This window comes from Neltuma alba, unplaced genomic scaffold, assembly GCF_004799145.2.
Source record: "Neltuma alba isolate B1F8T4 unplaced genomic scaffold, ASM479914v2 tig00010760_pilon, whole genome shotgun sequence".
Taxonomy (NCBI): domain Eukaryota; kingdom Viridiplantae; phylum Streptophyta; class Magnoliopsida; order Fabales; family Fabaceae; genus Neltuma; species Neltuma alba.
In genome coordinates, this window is record NW_021635585.1 from 52,826 (window position 1) to 68,111 (window position 15,286).

The 15,286-nt window shown below is 35.7% G+C and overlaps 3 protein-coding genes across 3 annotated transcripts; all 3 read left to right on the forward strand.

Moving 5' to 3' along the window:
• Positions 1-496: 496 nt before the first annotated feature.
• On the forward strand, positions 497-3,390 carry LOC114758864 (uncharacterized). The gene is made up of 2 exons (XM_028947954.1): positions 497-625; positions 2,425-3,390. The coding sequence occupies exons 1-2, from the start codon at positions 584-586 to the stop codon at positions 3,124-3,126; spliced, it is 744 nt and encodes a 247-aa protein (XP_028803787.1). The 5' UTR covers positions 497-583; the 3' UTR covers positions 3,127-3,390.
• A 2,402-nt stretch (positions 3,391-5,792) lies between these two features.
• On the forward strand, positions 5,793-7,470 carry LOC114758861 (transcription factor bHLH51). The gene is made up of 2 exons (XM_028947950.1): positions 5,793-6,230; positions 6,714-7,470. Exons 1-2 carry the CDS (start codon positions 5,949-5,951, stop codon positions 7,212-7,214), a joined length of 783 nt encoding a protein of 260 aa, XP_028803783.1. The 5' UTR covers positions 5,793-5,948; the 3' UTR covers positions 7,215-7,470.
• A 3,696-nt stretch (positions 7,471-11,166) lies between these two features.
• Positions 11,167-14,265, forward strand: LOC114758862 (myb-related protein A-like). The gene is made up of 2 exons (XM_028947951.1): positions 11,167-12,367; positions 13,971-14,265. Exons 1-2 carry the CDS (start codon positions 11,556-11,558, stop codon positions 14,263-14,265), a joined length of 1,107 nt encoding a protein of 368 aa, XP_028803784.1. The 5' UTR covers positions 11,167-11,555.
• The last annotated feature ends 1,021 nt before the right edge of the window (positions 14,266-15,286 follow it).

The window sequence follows — 15,286 nt, forward strand, 5'->3', positions numbered from 1 at the left end:
GATGATTCAAGCTTTAATTTGGCATGTCATAAAAGACTAGCCTTTCCGCTAGACTCAATTCCAGTTGATTAGGCTTTTCCCTTTATTCGTTTGTATTGATATTCCTCGCTTGTGAAGTTTCAGATTTACTCAACAAAAAAAAAGCCTAACCGGTGACAAACTACGACCCATTAACGCAGGATATCAGCTTTTCTTTTGCTTGTTTACTGGCCTAAGCTTTCTATGTCTCTTTTTAAATAAATTTCACTGAAAACACAAAATGAAGTCTGGGGTCAAAAGCGAAAAACAAAAGGAAGAACGCACAAGGCTGAGCGATATTTTGAGTTTTTAACGGGCTGAGGTCTGAGGCCCAGGTAAGAAAGAAATAGGCCTGAGGCCTTGTAAGCTTTCAGACTCTAATCCCTTTGTTATTGGAAAAAAAGGCCCCAGTGACATATCAACCGAAACAGAATGCGAACGCACGCGCTACACGGTGCGTGGCACCAGCAATTTCAGACCATCGATAAACGAATATAGCGTTAGCAGGAACTCAGGAAGACCACTCTTTCTTTCCATCCATTGTTGGGTTTTGAACGACCGGAAGATGGCAATTTCTTTAAATTCAGTCATGAGTTTCAACTCAACGGTATGTTTTTCTCGGCCTCTTACGTCACTATTGGTTTTAATTTAAGAGCTTTCCTATTTGGTTCTCCGTTGTAATTTGCTGAAACTGAAAGCTATCTTCCCTGCCGATCACCCTCTTGTTCCAGCTTACTGAAAACTGTTAATCACCTTATCATTCTCTTGGCATTTGTGACTGTAAATCATTTCCAGAAATAGAAGGGGTTGGTGGTATTTATGAACTTCTATTCTTTCTGTCATTCGGCTACTATAAAATCTAATTGAAGGTTCTGGCTACAGTTTATTCTACGCCACTGATAGGTTGATATTCTCCATATATCTTTGGAGCAATTGCAAGTTTATCTAAATTTTAAATATATTTAGTTGATTTCTGTCCTCGTTCAAGCTTTTTCGCCTAAGTAAATGGTATTGCGGCAACAATATTCCAGACGTCATTTTTAAGTGAAAAAAGTAATTGCAGGTGAAGCGATCGGGTCTGTAAGTGGTGTTCTCGAACAGTTATGTTGAAATTCGAACAAAATGCAGTTTTTTGGAACCTTTTTAATAGATGTGGAAATGATAAATCTTCATAAATGAGACAGAAGTTGTGAAATTATTTGTAAAAGGGAGCGGCACCAAATTGATATTACTATTTCGACATTGGGCCTTTTTTGTTCAGAAATAATTGTTATGTTTTCCAAGCAAACGAATTCATTTGTGATTTTAACATTTCAACTTTTCAGTCACTTTTCTATTATTCTTAGTTGTTTTGTGGTCTTCCGCCAATTACTCTGGTTAGTTGGTTGGATTCTGCCAGAAGAAATTTAACTGTTTTGGTCAATGTTTTTAAGTTGAACGGGTAAATGACCAAAATCTAATCAATCCTTGCTTGGCTTAGGCCAACTAAGAATTATTGTATCATGCCAACTATCTACTGCGGGCATCATGTACTCTTTTGCACCGAAGTTTATTGCGAGTCTGAAACTCCTATGAAAATGTAGCCCCTTGTTTCATGGAGGGAAAATTTGTCAAAAGAAACAGGAAAAAATGCACAGGTTCTTGTGGTGGAAGAGGGAAAGGGCTTATTTTAGTGTCGAATTTTAGATGTCCAATTGCTATTGCCTAACTCTTTAAATGACCTGCTTTGAGAAGTCTCACCAACCTGCTTTCAGTATCTGTGGCAAACAATATGGAAATCCAAAGCTTTTGTTTTTAGGCTAATCTAGAGTGCGTTGAGGTTTTGGCCAGGCACTAGGAAAGACTAACTGATAGAGGCTAGACAGAGAACATGAATTTAAGGTTCGGTTTAAGGTGTTCAGAACTTTAATTAGATGGCAAGATTAGGGTTCTCATGGAGATAAATGTAGGAATATATTTTAAGGTTTTCGCTTTACATCAGAGTACGGAGTACGAGTATGGGTTAGACAAAACACTTCATAAAGTATTGATCCACCGCAATTTCTTGTGCTGATAGCTTCTGAATCCCCTTAGGGTAAGTATACTTAGCCTACTTTGTGTTGTATCAAGCGTGAACCATTGATTGTAGCCCTCTAATGACAGCATGGCATATAATGATTTTTTGGGGTTTAGGGAGCTGTTTGATGATACAAACGGGTTTTGTACTATTGAATTGAATCTTGATGCTCCAAATGAGGTTATACCTAGAGAATTAAAAAGCACTGAGAAATAATATGATTGATTCTCAATGGTCATTCTCTATGTTTGTCATCAATCGCTTTATTGCAACTTAGTTATGGTTTTAGGCTTTTAGAAATTGTCATTTTCTTTTTCTAGTGCCTACACATGTCTTTCATTTTCTATCAGAAGCTGCAGCCCAAGTACCAGGATGCCTCAAGATACTCTGTTGGAGCTTCACTTCCAAAGGCCACTAAGTTCACACCATTCTTCGTGACACCAGCAAGAAGAATGCAAGCTAAGGAAAAACGACCTGGCACCTGTCTTTCAGTTGCAGATAGTGATCAGCTTGCAGCAGACCTCGATGGCAAAAATTCTTCTGGCGATGCTGAAAGATCAACAGCTGATGATGAGTCACCATCCATAAACCCTGCTGCAGAAAATGTCCAGTTCCAAGGTAGTTCTAATGCTAATCCTGAATCAAAATCTCAAACAGCGGAGGTTTCCAATTCATCGGCAGCATCTCCTAACTCTCAATCTACAACCAAAAAATCTCCTTTAACTGCAAGAGAGAGGCTTAGGGCAGCTCGAGTCCTAAGTAGGTACACAGAATCAAAAGAATCTTCTAATAAATCAGACATGGGAAGTAGGGTGCTGGATGCTTTGAAAGAGAGTGATCGTGGGAAGAAAAGATCAAGGCTTCCAGAAGCGCCTACAAATTTATTTGATGACAGCAATAGGGGGGTGTCCAAACCAGGATTTAACTTCCAATTTCCTGGGGGTTTTGATCTGTTTCTCATTGTCTTTTCATTTGTTTTTATCAGCACTTTGATGTTTGCAACGACTTTCATCGTCTGGAAAGTTGGTGCCATCCATTTTAATGAGTATTGAGATGAGGAGGTGGAAACAATCCATCAAACAGAGAGAAGTTGGACAAGCTTCGGCTCCTTCATGGCCTGATTAAGTGAAGTGAGAAACTGAGACCAGTTTTCTGATTATAGGCGCTTGACACTTATCTCTTAGGAAGTAGGGTTAAGATTTACTTCAAGCAGGGATGTACAAGTGAGTGATCAAATATTAGCCTGGTCTTCAAATGCCATATATATAATATATCTAGATATTTTCAATCATAATGCTTGCCTAGACCTTTCTTTCCTTTCCGTAGTTATTTATCCATATGAATAGAACAATATTATCGAAAAAGAGATATTTTATTGTAAAGTATTCAAGAATTCTCCTATAATTACTTTCTTGTTTTTTCTACAAACGACTTGAAAAGGGAATTCCTCAAAATTTATGAAGTGATTAATCTTCTAAAAGTGGACTGAATGAATTAGCTGTCACAGGAAGACCAGGGTTCGATGCGGGCGAAAAAAAACATATAATCTGTATAAAATTATGAAACCTAGCCGCACGTTAGAGGAACAAAAATCTCTTCATCATTTTTGTAAATTTTTTACGAATGCAGCGAACTGAAGACAATTAAAGCATCTAAAGTCAAGCTGTAGTACTCACGAATCATATCATAATAAAAAATAATAGATAATATGAATCACTCTTCAAACTTGCACATCTCAAACTGATGAACATGTTTAATTAGTTTGGATAATAAATTTAGGTTTAGTTGGACTGATTATGATTATTGGTACAAGTGCATGACAAGACCAAGCAGAGAAGATTGTGTACCATTTTGCTAAATTGAACCGGTTATGGTAAATGGTAGGTTACCCTTTTTTTTTTTTTTTTGTGGCTTGCTGTATAAGAGAACAAACCAAAATGTTATATACAATTTTCGCTTGTTATTCTCACGTTTCAATCAACTTTGTTTCTCTTTGCCCCACTTTGAGAGTAATGAGGGATATATCATATGAACAATAATTGGACCTATTGTGACCCCTCTCTATTTTTCTGCCTCCTAAGTTTATTTGGTACATTTATTACTATTGCATCATTATATACCATACATTCTCATATTTATCAATAGGTTATTTTTTCCTCTGAACCTCACCTCACCTGCCATATTGCTCTACCAGAAATATACTTTCGTTTTGACCCTATTTCATCAAGAGCTAAAACTGATATAGTAATAAATTTTCATAGACTATATTAACGGCAAAAAAAAAAATTCCCAAAGATTAATACCGCAACATATCAATAAAACTTATCCCTAAAGTAATTACATATCTATTTATTACCAACTTTATATCTACACAAAGTAATGGGGCCCGGAGCACATAGCTAGGCTAGCAGCAGCATCTTAATGATCAAGTCTGGTTTCTCATATTTTTATCATGAAGCCTCACTTGCCGACTGTGCATGCACATAAGTAAACACAACACACACACACACACACACACACACACACAGATATATGGAGAGGAAATGGGGCCCTGGTAATAGAGATTTCAATCAGACAAAAATGAATGAAGAGAAAGAAGGGAAATGCAAAATAACATACGGAATGAATGTGGAACCACAGAAATTGTAAGAAATGGAGGGCTCACCTCACAGACAGCAGAGAGAGAGAGAGAGAGTGGTTGATCGGAAGTCGTGTCAATCTTTTATTATGTGCTACAAAATGCGAGAGGGGAGAGAATATGGCCCTACCCTTTCATTCTTATTGATCCTTCCTTCTTTGCTTCTCAACCCACCCTCTCTCTTTTTTAACCTGTGAGTCCCACTTTCCTCCTCTCTTTCTTTCACCTTTCAATCAGATTCATGATGCAAACCAGACCATGCAACCAACCTACCTTTCACCTTTCAAATTATTATTAATGCCTTTCTTCGGTTCAATGAATATAACTTCACTTTTGGGATTTCTTTATTTGGTCTTGTATCCATCTGTGTCATTTTCTGGTCTGGCTTCCTCTTCATAAGCAAAAACAACTCTTTCATTTGAGTCCTCAAAACCTCTCTCTCTTCAACTTCAAGGCTTGTGTAATAACCTTACCTGTTGATTCCTTCATGGAAAAGCAGAAAAATGATAAGTACTATAAAAGTCGATTGGGATCTGTGTTATGCTCCACCTTCATAGATATGATACCTTTTTGCATCGTTCAAAATAGTAATCATGTGCCAAATCTTCTCTACTGTTACTATGTCAGGCTATGACGAAGCTTCAGTACGTAGTGATTCCTTAATCAACTGTGTCCACTAACCGCCTTCTCTGCTTCTAATGATATCACATAATTACGCAAATAAGATAATTCAGTGTGTTAAGCATCAATCAATAACATCTTAAACTGGGTTTGTTCGTTTGCTCAAGATTTCCTCGATATAATGGAATTCTAGTCCAGAGTTCTTAGTCAGCATGGAGACTAATTAATAATTGATATGTTACTGTTAGTCCTTCCTTTTTTTCTTTTTTCTTTTCCCTCTCTCTTTCTTCCCCCTCTTCCTTAAACTCAGATTCGTCACAGGTCCAAATCTGTTAGATTTATCTCCAAGGAAAAAGAAGAAAAAAAAGAATTCAGGTTGAGGTGACAGGCAGAAACAGACAAAAAAGATTTTCAATTTGACCAATAAAAGGTTACTGCATATCACACCAATCGCCATCAAGATAAGGAGAAAATGAGCCATTATTAGTGCAGGAAACAGTGTGTAGCTAGCTGGTGATGGAAGATGAAGAAAGATAGTAATAAAGAGCCAAAGAAAGCCAGTGAGTGAGAGAGAGATAAGGGGTTTAGAATGAATTGGTTATTTGTATTGTGAGAATGGAAAATTTCTACTATTCAAGTTCTGGTTCTAGTAGCTGGTGGCCTGTGCAGGGCTCAAACAGTGCTGGTCCTTCTCCTTTTTCAGCGCAGACTCCATTGTTGCCTCATCACATCTCTGATTCATGCTCTGTTCAGTTCTGTGATCTCCCTCATTCATGGCCTGCAGAAGATAAAGCTTCCAGTGCCTCCAAGAGCCATAGCCAAGCTGAGAAACGCCGTAGGGACAGGATCAATGCACAGCTTGCCACTCTCAGAAAACTCATCCCCAAGTCTGATAAGGTAACATCACAAACATCTAATCATAATTCTCATACTTCTTCCAGTATACTGTTCAAGGTTCCAACTATGCCATAGATTCCACCCGCTTCAAGCTCTTGACATTTTCATGGGTGGCAAAGCAGTTTCAGTCTATATGTACGATCATCTCAAGTTTAGATTTAATTTGTTCCTTGTATAAACAGTTGATGAATGGGATTTACAAGTGACAGAAGTTTAACTTTGGTCACAATGAAAAGAAATCTTAGGGTTAATAATTGAAATCTTGTTTTAGTTTGAGTAATTTACTTACACCATCAAATTTGATGGCTACTCATTATCTTCCTGTAAGTTACAAGAATCTTAAGAATTGTTCAAATTATATCAAATGGATGAACATGGTTGAGTCTGACGAGTGATTTTAATTAACAGAATTGATTTCATAAATGTTATTGATGGGCCATAACTGACAGCTTCGCGAACAATAATGAATGGATGTGGTTGCAGATGGACAAGGCAGCATTACTGGGGAGTGTTATAGAGCATGTGAAGGATCTGAAACGAAAAGCCATGGATATAGGCACATCCTTCACAGTCCCTACAGAGATCGACGAAGTTTCAATAGACCAAGACGAAAGCTCAAGTTCCATCATCAACAACAACAATACCAATGTGAATTACAAAGTGGAAGGAAACAACAACATAATGATCAGAGCTTCAGTTTGCTGTGAGGATCGACCAGAACTGTTCTCAGAACTCATCAAAGTTCTCAAAGGCCTGAGGCTCACAGCAGTGAAAGCTGAAATAGCAAGCGTGGGAGGCAGAATCAAAAGCGTATTGGTACTGTGTTCTAAGGACAGTGACGATAATGTTTGTGTGGCCACTCTGAAGCAGTCTCTTAAATCTGCCGTCACTAAGATTGCTGCTTCATCCTCATCAATGGCTTCTGCTTGTCCTGCAAGAAGTAAGAGGCAGAGGTTCTTCTTGCCTTCGCCATGCCTCCACTGATACTTTATTATTTTTCTGAGGGCAAATCTATTTGGGTGTTGCTTTTTTTTTTTTGGCAATATTTATCACATATATATAGTTTTTTTTTTCTTTTAAGATTAATAACGCTTCATTCCTTGCTTAAATTATATAAAAAAAGGATGTGTGGAATTAACCTCTTCTACGTGAGTTCCAATTCTACTTTTACTTTATGGAAAAGGCTTCGTATGTATTACTTATATAACATGAAAAAATATTCAATGTATAGTACTTCTATACAAAATAACCACTGTATTAAAGTTATTATTCTAAACAAAAATTAAAATAGAATGCTCAGGAATTTTTTTTTTCTTGAATTGCAGTTAATATTCTGATTATCTTATAATTTGAAAAGTGATCTGGGTATATTTTATATAAAAAAAAAAGGAAGAAGATTGGTGTAATTTAAACAAAATAATTTATCTTTTTATTTCTAGTATTTATTAGATTCTTTTCGGAACTTTCTTGAGGGGTTTTTTCCCCTCATATAGATGATCTTATAAAGAGATTCTCTAACATGGGGTATTCATATGAATATGATTAGACCAAATCGAAGTAGATTTGTTAATATTTATCGTTAAAAAAGTAAAGATCACGCTTTAATAGTTAATATGGACATATCACATATCGGTGGGGTTGGAGTTCTAATGTGCTGATAAAAGTTATCAAGGACAGAGGATCAAACTTTTTCCAATAATTTTGGCGTACCACCGATTAAGGCAAAGTTAAATAGAGGAGATTATATTGAGAGAAAAAATCGATGAGATTATATTTTTAGTGGGGCAAAAGACAAAACATAAAAAGAAAGTTCAGTGCTTGCGGCCACTTGATGCTTCCCAGATAAACTTGAGAGAATTTAGAGAGAGAGAGAGAGAGAGAGAGGCACTTTCATGATGAAAGATCTAGGACGATAAAGCAAAATTGAGTGAAAGTAAGAAAAGAAAAATCCCCGCTAATCTTTTTTTTGTTTTTTTAAAGAAAGCTTTGCTTTTTATTCCATTAGCTTAGTAACTAGAAGTTGAATATTTTTTAAATCACATATAAAACTAAAACTGTTACTCTTACAATAGATATAAGTTCTTAATACAAATAATAACTTGGTTTCGATCGGTTCGTATACACGTACAAGAGAAGAGGCCTTTGAAAATGGTATTCTCACTTACAATTGTCTTGATCTGTGTATTAGTCAAAATCTAACTTGGTTTTAAAATACTCCCATGTTGTTTTTATAAAATATAAATAATCAAATTACAGAAATGAAAAAAGTTGCTAACATTTATTAAAGATTATATTGAATATATAAAAAATACAACTTATCTCTAAAAAATACTTTTATTTATGGAGTGACAGATGTATAAGAGAGATAACGAAGAATAGGATAATTAACATAGTAAAACTGCTAAAATGAATGATAGTGAAAATAAAAATTGATATTAACAATTTTAATCCAATCATTAATTAATGTCTTCTATAAATTAAAAAATTAATTTTTTTAAGGGAAAAAAAACTTACATAGAGGGAATAAATAATACTACTTCCGGTCCTTAATATAAGACCTTATTTGGTTTTTATTTTGATCCTAAATATAAGACCCCAATCCACTTTGTCTCTCATATTTATGTTTTTTCAAGATAGTCCTCCTAACAATAGTAGTTATAGCCAATACACTTAACTAGTAAAGATATTTTAGAAAAGACAACATATATTTATTACAAATAACTAATTTAATTTTTTTTTTAATCTCTCAAATTAGTTAACTAGTTTTTATAATTAGGATACGGAGGTAGTAGTAATAATAAGAGTGAAGTGGGTGGTCGAGGAGGAAAGTAGGGGTTGTTTGTTGGTATTTAATTGAATGGAACGGGGAGACAGCTTCTGGGGTAACATGATACAACGTTTGACTTTTAGAAATGATGAAGCGATGATCAATAATATGAGAGAGGAAGTGATAAGGTTGTGCATTCTATTGCATTGTATGGTCCCTAATATTCACCACCCCTTAGCTTTTTCAATTAAAACCAAAATTAATGGCATTGAGATAAAGCCGTCCTATGGGGCGACCCGGTACGTCCAGCAAACCAGGGCCGGGGGATCGGGTCAGGTTGGGCTTTCGCATTGGGGGTGGTCCGGGTCATGGGGGGTGGTACTGGGCGTGTATTTCAAGGGTAACACCTATTCTGTGACCCTTAGTCCATTCCAGTTTTTGCTCACCCTTAATTACCTTAATTAACTATGTTATTGCTGCTACGGGAAATTTATATACTCCTTCGATTTTAAATATAAAATTCATTTTATAATATAAATTATATTACTAAATGGATTTTATATTTAGAGAATGAGGAGTATTATCTATCTTACATTGCAAATTACACACATATTCATATGTTGATCTCTAAAATACTAAATTAGGAATTGGTTGCTTAATTGAAGTTTTTGTATGGTGTGTAGAGCAAAAGTTATTGAAGTTGCATTATCATATACAGCATTATATTCGAGTATATTTTTAATTTGTAATATATATATATATTTATTTATGATGCAGTTATAGTCTTATAGATGCAATAGTATATGGGAGCGCATATCTCTGTTATTGTTTAATCCGTAAAATGCTAGGATATCTCTGTAAGAATGCTTGCATGGACTCTCTTGTGTATCAAGAAAAAAAGAATGCTTGCATGGACATTTGATGCCAGAAGAAATGGCGGACTCACTCAAATGTATGAGAACACATTGTTCTTCAATATGTTTTTCTTTTCTTTTTTTTTTTTTGCGAACATGTTCTTCAACATCTATACATACACACGCACACTAAGCAATGGATTGAATTGATAATTTTTTTTAAAAAAAATTTCTCTATCAATATTTATAAATCATTCTCACACCTGGCTTCTTTTTTTCTCTTTCTAATGATAATTAAATAAAGATAAAATTAAAAAATAATTATTAAATATTCTACAAGTGATATATAATAAAGATCAAGTACATAACTAAACATATGTGCGGCATAACGAACCAAAATTATTAATAATAACATGCTACTATTATGTTACCTTTGTTAATGTAAGCATGATACGCATGTCTAACTGTAATAACAACTGACAGTTACTATTCCGTTCCCATCCACTCGCCCTTCGCCTAACTTCCTTCAACTCTCTTTTAACGCATCCCTCGTCACCTCAACGGCTCAACTAATCCCTTCACACCATCTACTGAACCCATTAATATCATCACTCAATGTATATGTGTTATCTAATTTATAAAAATAACAAGCTAATACCATTATTATTCCCTAAAATTAAAATAAGTAATTTAAATTCTTCAAATTTGACCCCATTTTTATTTTATTCATTATTTTAAGAACCAAAAGAAAGACAGATTTTAAAGATAAAAAATATCGATTTCAAATTTTAAAGACCAAAACTAATTATATATCTGTTGCTTGTATATCGCCTGGGGTCCGCATTTGGTGCTCATCAAGTGATCAGCATCCAGTGCTCATCACCTGATAGCAATCTGAACTGTCCAGATCTAATATAGATGGTTCAAACTTAATATTTTTAAAATTTAAAACAGAAAAAATTATATTTTTAAAAATAATAGTTAAGAGATTATCTTTATTTTTTACCCTATACCTATTAAAATAATTATTTTTAAAAATTAAAAATTAAATTAAATCTGAACGGTCTAGATCCGATCTAGACGGTTCAAATCCGATGAGCATCGGGTGCTCATCAAAACTGATAAGCACCCAATGTAAATCCATATTGCCTGACTTTGTATAGTTTATTTTGCAGTGAGAATTATCCATTTCATTTAAGGAAAAAAAAGACCAAAACTCAAAAAAAAAAAAGGCAAGAAGATTATTAATAAAAAAATAAATTGCACTCAATTTTTCTCCCAATTCCCTCCAGTGCACAATCTAGTTTGACTAATATGTAAAGCACCGAAATTCATTAATAAAGAAGATGCAAAATACCGTATACAAGAGAACAACTACAAAATCAGCCCACTTCCTTGGACATATTTTAGGGAAAACCGTTGGCTGAATCGGTAACTAAAGAGCGAGAAGTTATAACTTCCATTTCTGCTTCTTAAACCCTCGAATTAAATGCTAATATATATAAAACCCACAGAAGACAGGGAAGAAGTTGAGGAACAGAAACAAATGCGTTGGAAGTTGGAACTTGACGAGACTCGATTTACGGTTCATCTCAACAACTCTCCTCCTCCTCGCATATCCCCTTCATTGCCGTTACTCATCCCCACCACAGTTATAATACCCTGTCTCTCTCGCACTTTCTCAAACAGCTTCGGGGGCCTATAATGGGTCTCACAGCAAACAACGTCGCTTCCGATCGGGTGAAAGGCTCTTGGAGCCCCCAAGAAGATGCCACTCTCATCAAGCTCGTCCAGCAGCACGGCCCTCGCAACTGGTCTCTCATCAGCATCGGCATACCCGGACGCTCCGGTAAGTCTTGCAGGCTCCGATGGTGCAATCAGCTTAGCCCCGGCGTACAGCACCGCCCTTTCACTCCCGCGGAAGACGCCATCATCGTCCAGGCTCACGCCATCCATGGAAACAAGTGGGCTACCATTGCCCGTCTCTTGCCCGGGCGAACGGACAACTCCATCAAGAACCACTGGAACTCCAGCCTGCGCCGCGGCCGTGCGGCGGAAACGTCGAGTGCGTCCGGGTCCTCTAAGTCGGACTCTATTATGGTAATGAAGAAGCGGCCGGAGCCTTGTGAACCCCCGAACGCATCGGACATGTGGCAGTCGGGGCAGCAATCGAAGCGACAATGCCTCGGGAGAATTTCGCCGGAAAACAATAGTTATAAGGATCCACTGGTGGGCCGTTTAACGACATCGTTGAGTTTGTTACCTCCAGGAGATAAGGTCGATAACAAAGTGAAAGAAGAAAAGGAAGAACACGAAGATGAAGATAAAGCCAAGGGCGAAGGTGAAGGGAGTGAGAGTGGGAACCGGAAGGAAGAGGAACAGGCAGGCTTGGTGAGGATGATGAAGCGCTTGATAGCAGCGGAGGTTAGGAATTACATTGATAGTCTGCGGGCCGATGATAAGCTCATTCTCAGAACTGGGCTGGGCCCTCACATGGACCCATCTTCTTCCCAGAAGTAAAACTCATTTTTCTCCTATATAAATGTTGAATTCTATTATCCAGTCTTGAATAGGATTGTTTCATAGGAGAAACCTGTACTTTAGCAAAAAAAAAAGTTGAATTCTATTAATCACATTTAGTGCGACATGCCTATGGATATATTAAGTTCATGACCTTTTAATTTTTGTTGGACAAAATAATCATAATATTTATATATTTAATAATTATGAAAAGACAATATTAGCAAAATTAAATTTATTGCCACCTGAGGATAATTTATATTTGAATGATAAGAGTAGAGTGAAGTGGTGTTAGGGTAATATAATAGTCTGTGTTAAAACCATTTCGGATATAAACAAAAAGATAAATAAATTCTGTTCAACTTCTCAAGTCACCATGGGAACCCACTCTATTATTAAAGGCCACCTCATGGACACACATACTGGTAGGGCTTTACATGGGCAGGACAAGCCCCTTGCCAATGTTCAACACAAAAGATGAGAGAACTGCGTTTTGCAGCCCACTGTCCCATCCTACCCAGTAGAAGTCCTAACCATTTTGGACAGGGCAAAGGCAGACTGGGTAGGGCAGGCTTTTTGGCCCAATTTAATGACAGTATGCCCTATATCATATATATAAAATTCAATTATCATGTTTTGAGACAAGTGAAAAGAAAAAAAATTATCATGAATGAGTCTATCACTCATAGATATAAGACTTACGTAGTCTTGTTCTTCAACTTTTGATTTCTTATGGGAGCTAAAAAAAATATTTAATAATTAGAACATTTAATAATTAAGCTAAATCAATAGTCCAATTCTTAGTTTATTTATTCATATAATTGGCGGATTTTTATAATCATATGAAAGCACAAAATTTGAAAGGTGGTTTTATTTTTCTTTTTTTTTTTTGTTTCAAAAAATTGGATGTAAGAGAAAAAAGGAAATTTGACTTGGAGTAATTTAGCACATTGAATCTTACATTTTGATATTTGGCTCTTTTATATAATTATAATTTTTATGTTCCTTTCATTTTTTCTAATTTTATCTAATTTTTTTAGCCAAAATAAAAGAGACAATTACTTGAAATAATATTATCTTATATATATAATTATATATTTTTTCGGATATGGCTAAATGGGCAGGGCAGCATACTTTGCCTGTGGTCCTGCCCTGCCCATGAATCAGCCCGGCCCAAAGATGTCCATTTTTGTTCGGGCAGCTTTTTACTGAGCTGGGTTGGGCGCTTTTCTTGAGGGATCGGGCAGGCTCATTGGGCATGCGGGTCTCATGCACACCCCTACATACTAGAGAGGAGTTAGATAGTGTTGATTTTTCTTCGAGCGCCAATAGCTTGTTTATTAGGAAAATTATAATGAAGTTTTAAGGAAGAAAAATAATTGTAAAATAAGTCTTATAAGTTGTCATTCTATACTCTAAAACTTATCATTACAGACTGATTAGATTGTTAGTGAGACTTTTTTTTTTTTTGAGATTTGATTATAATTCTGCCTTATTTATTTGTATTCTTTGGAAAAAGCGCCTCGGTGGCAAGAGCATGATCGCCTTGTGTATTTTATATTTGAAAATTTTTAGCCATTGTTTTTATTGGGTATGCAGGAGCACGTATTTGTTTAGGATCGTAACTATCTATCTCTACATGATTAATCTCGTTTCTTTGCTTTCGTATTTGGCTAACCAAGTAGCAATTTCTGGGTTTTCAAGGAAAAGTTCCAATTGGTTCACATCACAAAAAAGTGTAACCTCCGACGATGAGGCGAAGTGTGAACAGTTGAGTAGGAGGAGGCTTGGACAGCGAATGGTGGATGATACCACTGCGGACTCTGAGGAAGATGCATGGCTGTGTAAAGGACACACATTCACGCAACCTTTAGAGAGCAAAGAAGAAGGATAAAGTGTAGGGTTCAGGCTTAGCATCATCTTCTTCTAGCTTCCAAGCTCCCCTCCCTCAAGAATGTCGCGTCTTTCCATCTCTAAAAGTGACTTCATTCCTATCCGCGAAATCCTTGTAAACTCATTGAAACTGACACTTGCGTATCAAACAGAGCCTGCATTTTCATCCAAATAACGGAGATGTATTTTATTTTTTTATAAATGAAAAACAACATATATATATATATATCATCATTTTATGAATAGAATTATTTTTATTTTTTATATATAAAAAGAGACGTAAGATCTGGAGTATTATTGTTAAGTATGAATCGTTTGGACATGGGAGAAAAAAGATAGAAGAAAAGGCATTGCTTGAAAAGAACAGGTTATCAGAAGTAAAGAAGTTTCATATAGTTTCCCTTACTATGACCCACATCTGGTAGATATGGTGCGCTAGAATTCAAGGCCAAGTCAAAGTCTTTTCTACATCTTTAGCACAATGGTGCGATCCACGCCAACTAGTCTATATATTTTTCTGGTCTTATTTATAAGACAGAGAGAAAAAACATTTTTTTATGTTTATAAGGTGAGATAAATTTTTTGTATAAATATACAATTTTACAATTCATTTATTATTATGTTAACTTTGTTTGCATGAGGTATGATGTATATTAAATATGGATAAAATTGAAAAGTTATTGAATTTTAAATGAGAGTTAATAAAATTTAAGATTTTTCTTAATCCATATGAAATATATTGAAAGTGTTTATAAATAGGACCGAAAGAATATTTTTCATCGATACGCTAAAAGCAAGAGGGAAAGGCAGGGCTAGGTTATCTCACGAAACTATCACATGAATAAAAGCCCCCATAACATGAAGATAGATAGCTGTGCATATCACATACCAAATTACCAATTATCCAACCACCCACCACTTCCCTTCTTCACTTCAGCATTAGTTCTTTGTACATCTAACAAAAATTGCCATTCATTTCTTCTGGTCATCAAACAAAGATCATTCCCATGTCAAATTTTTCC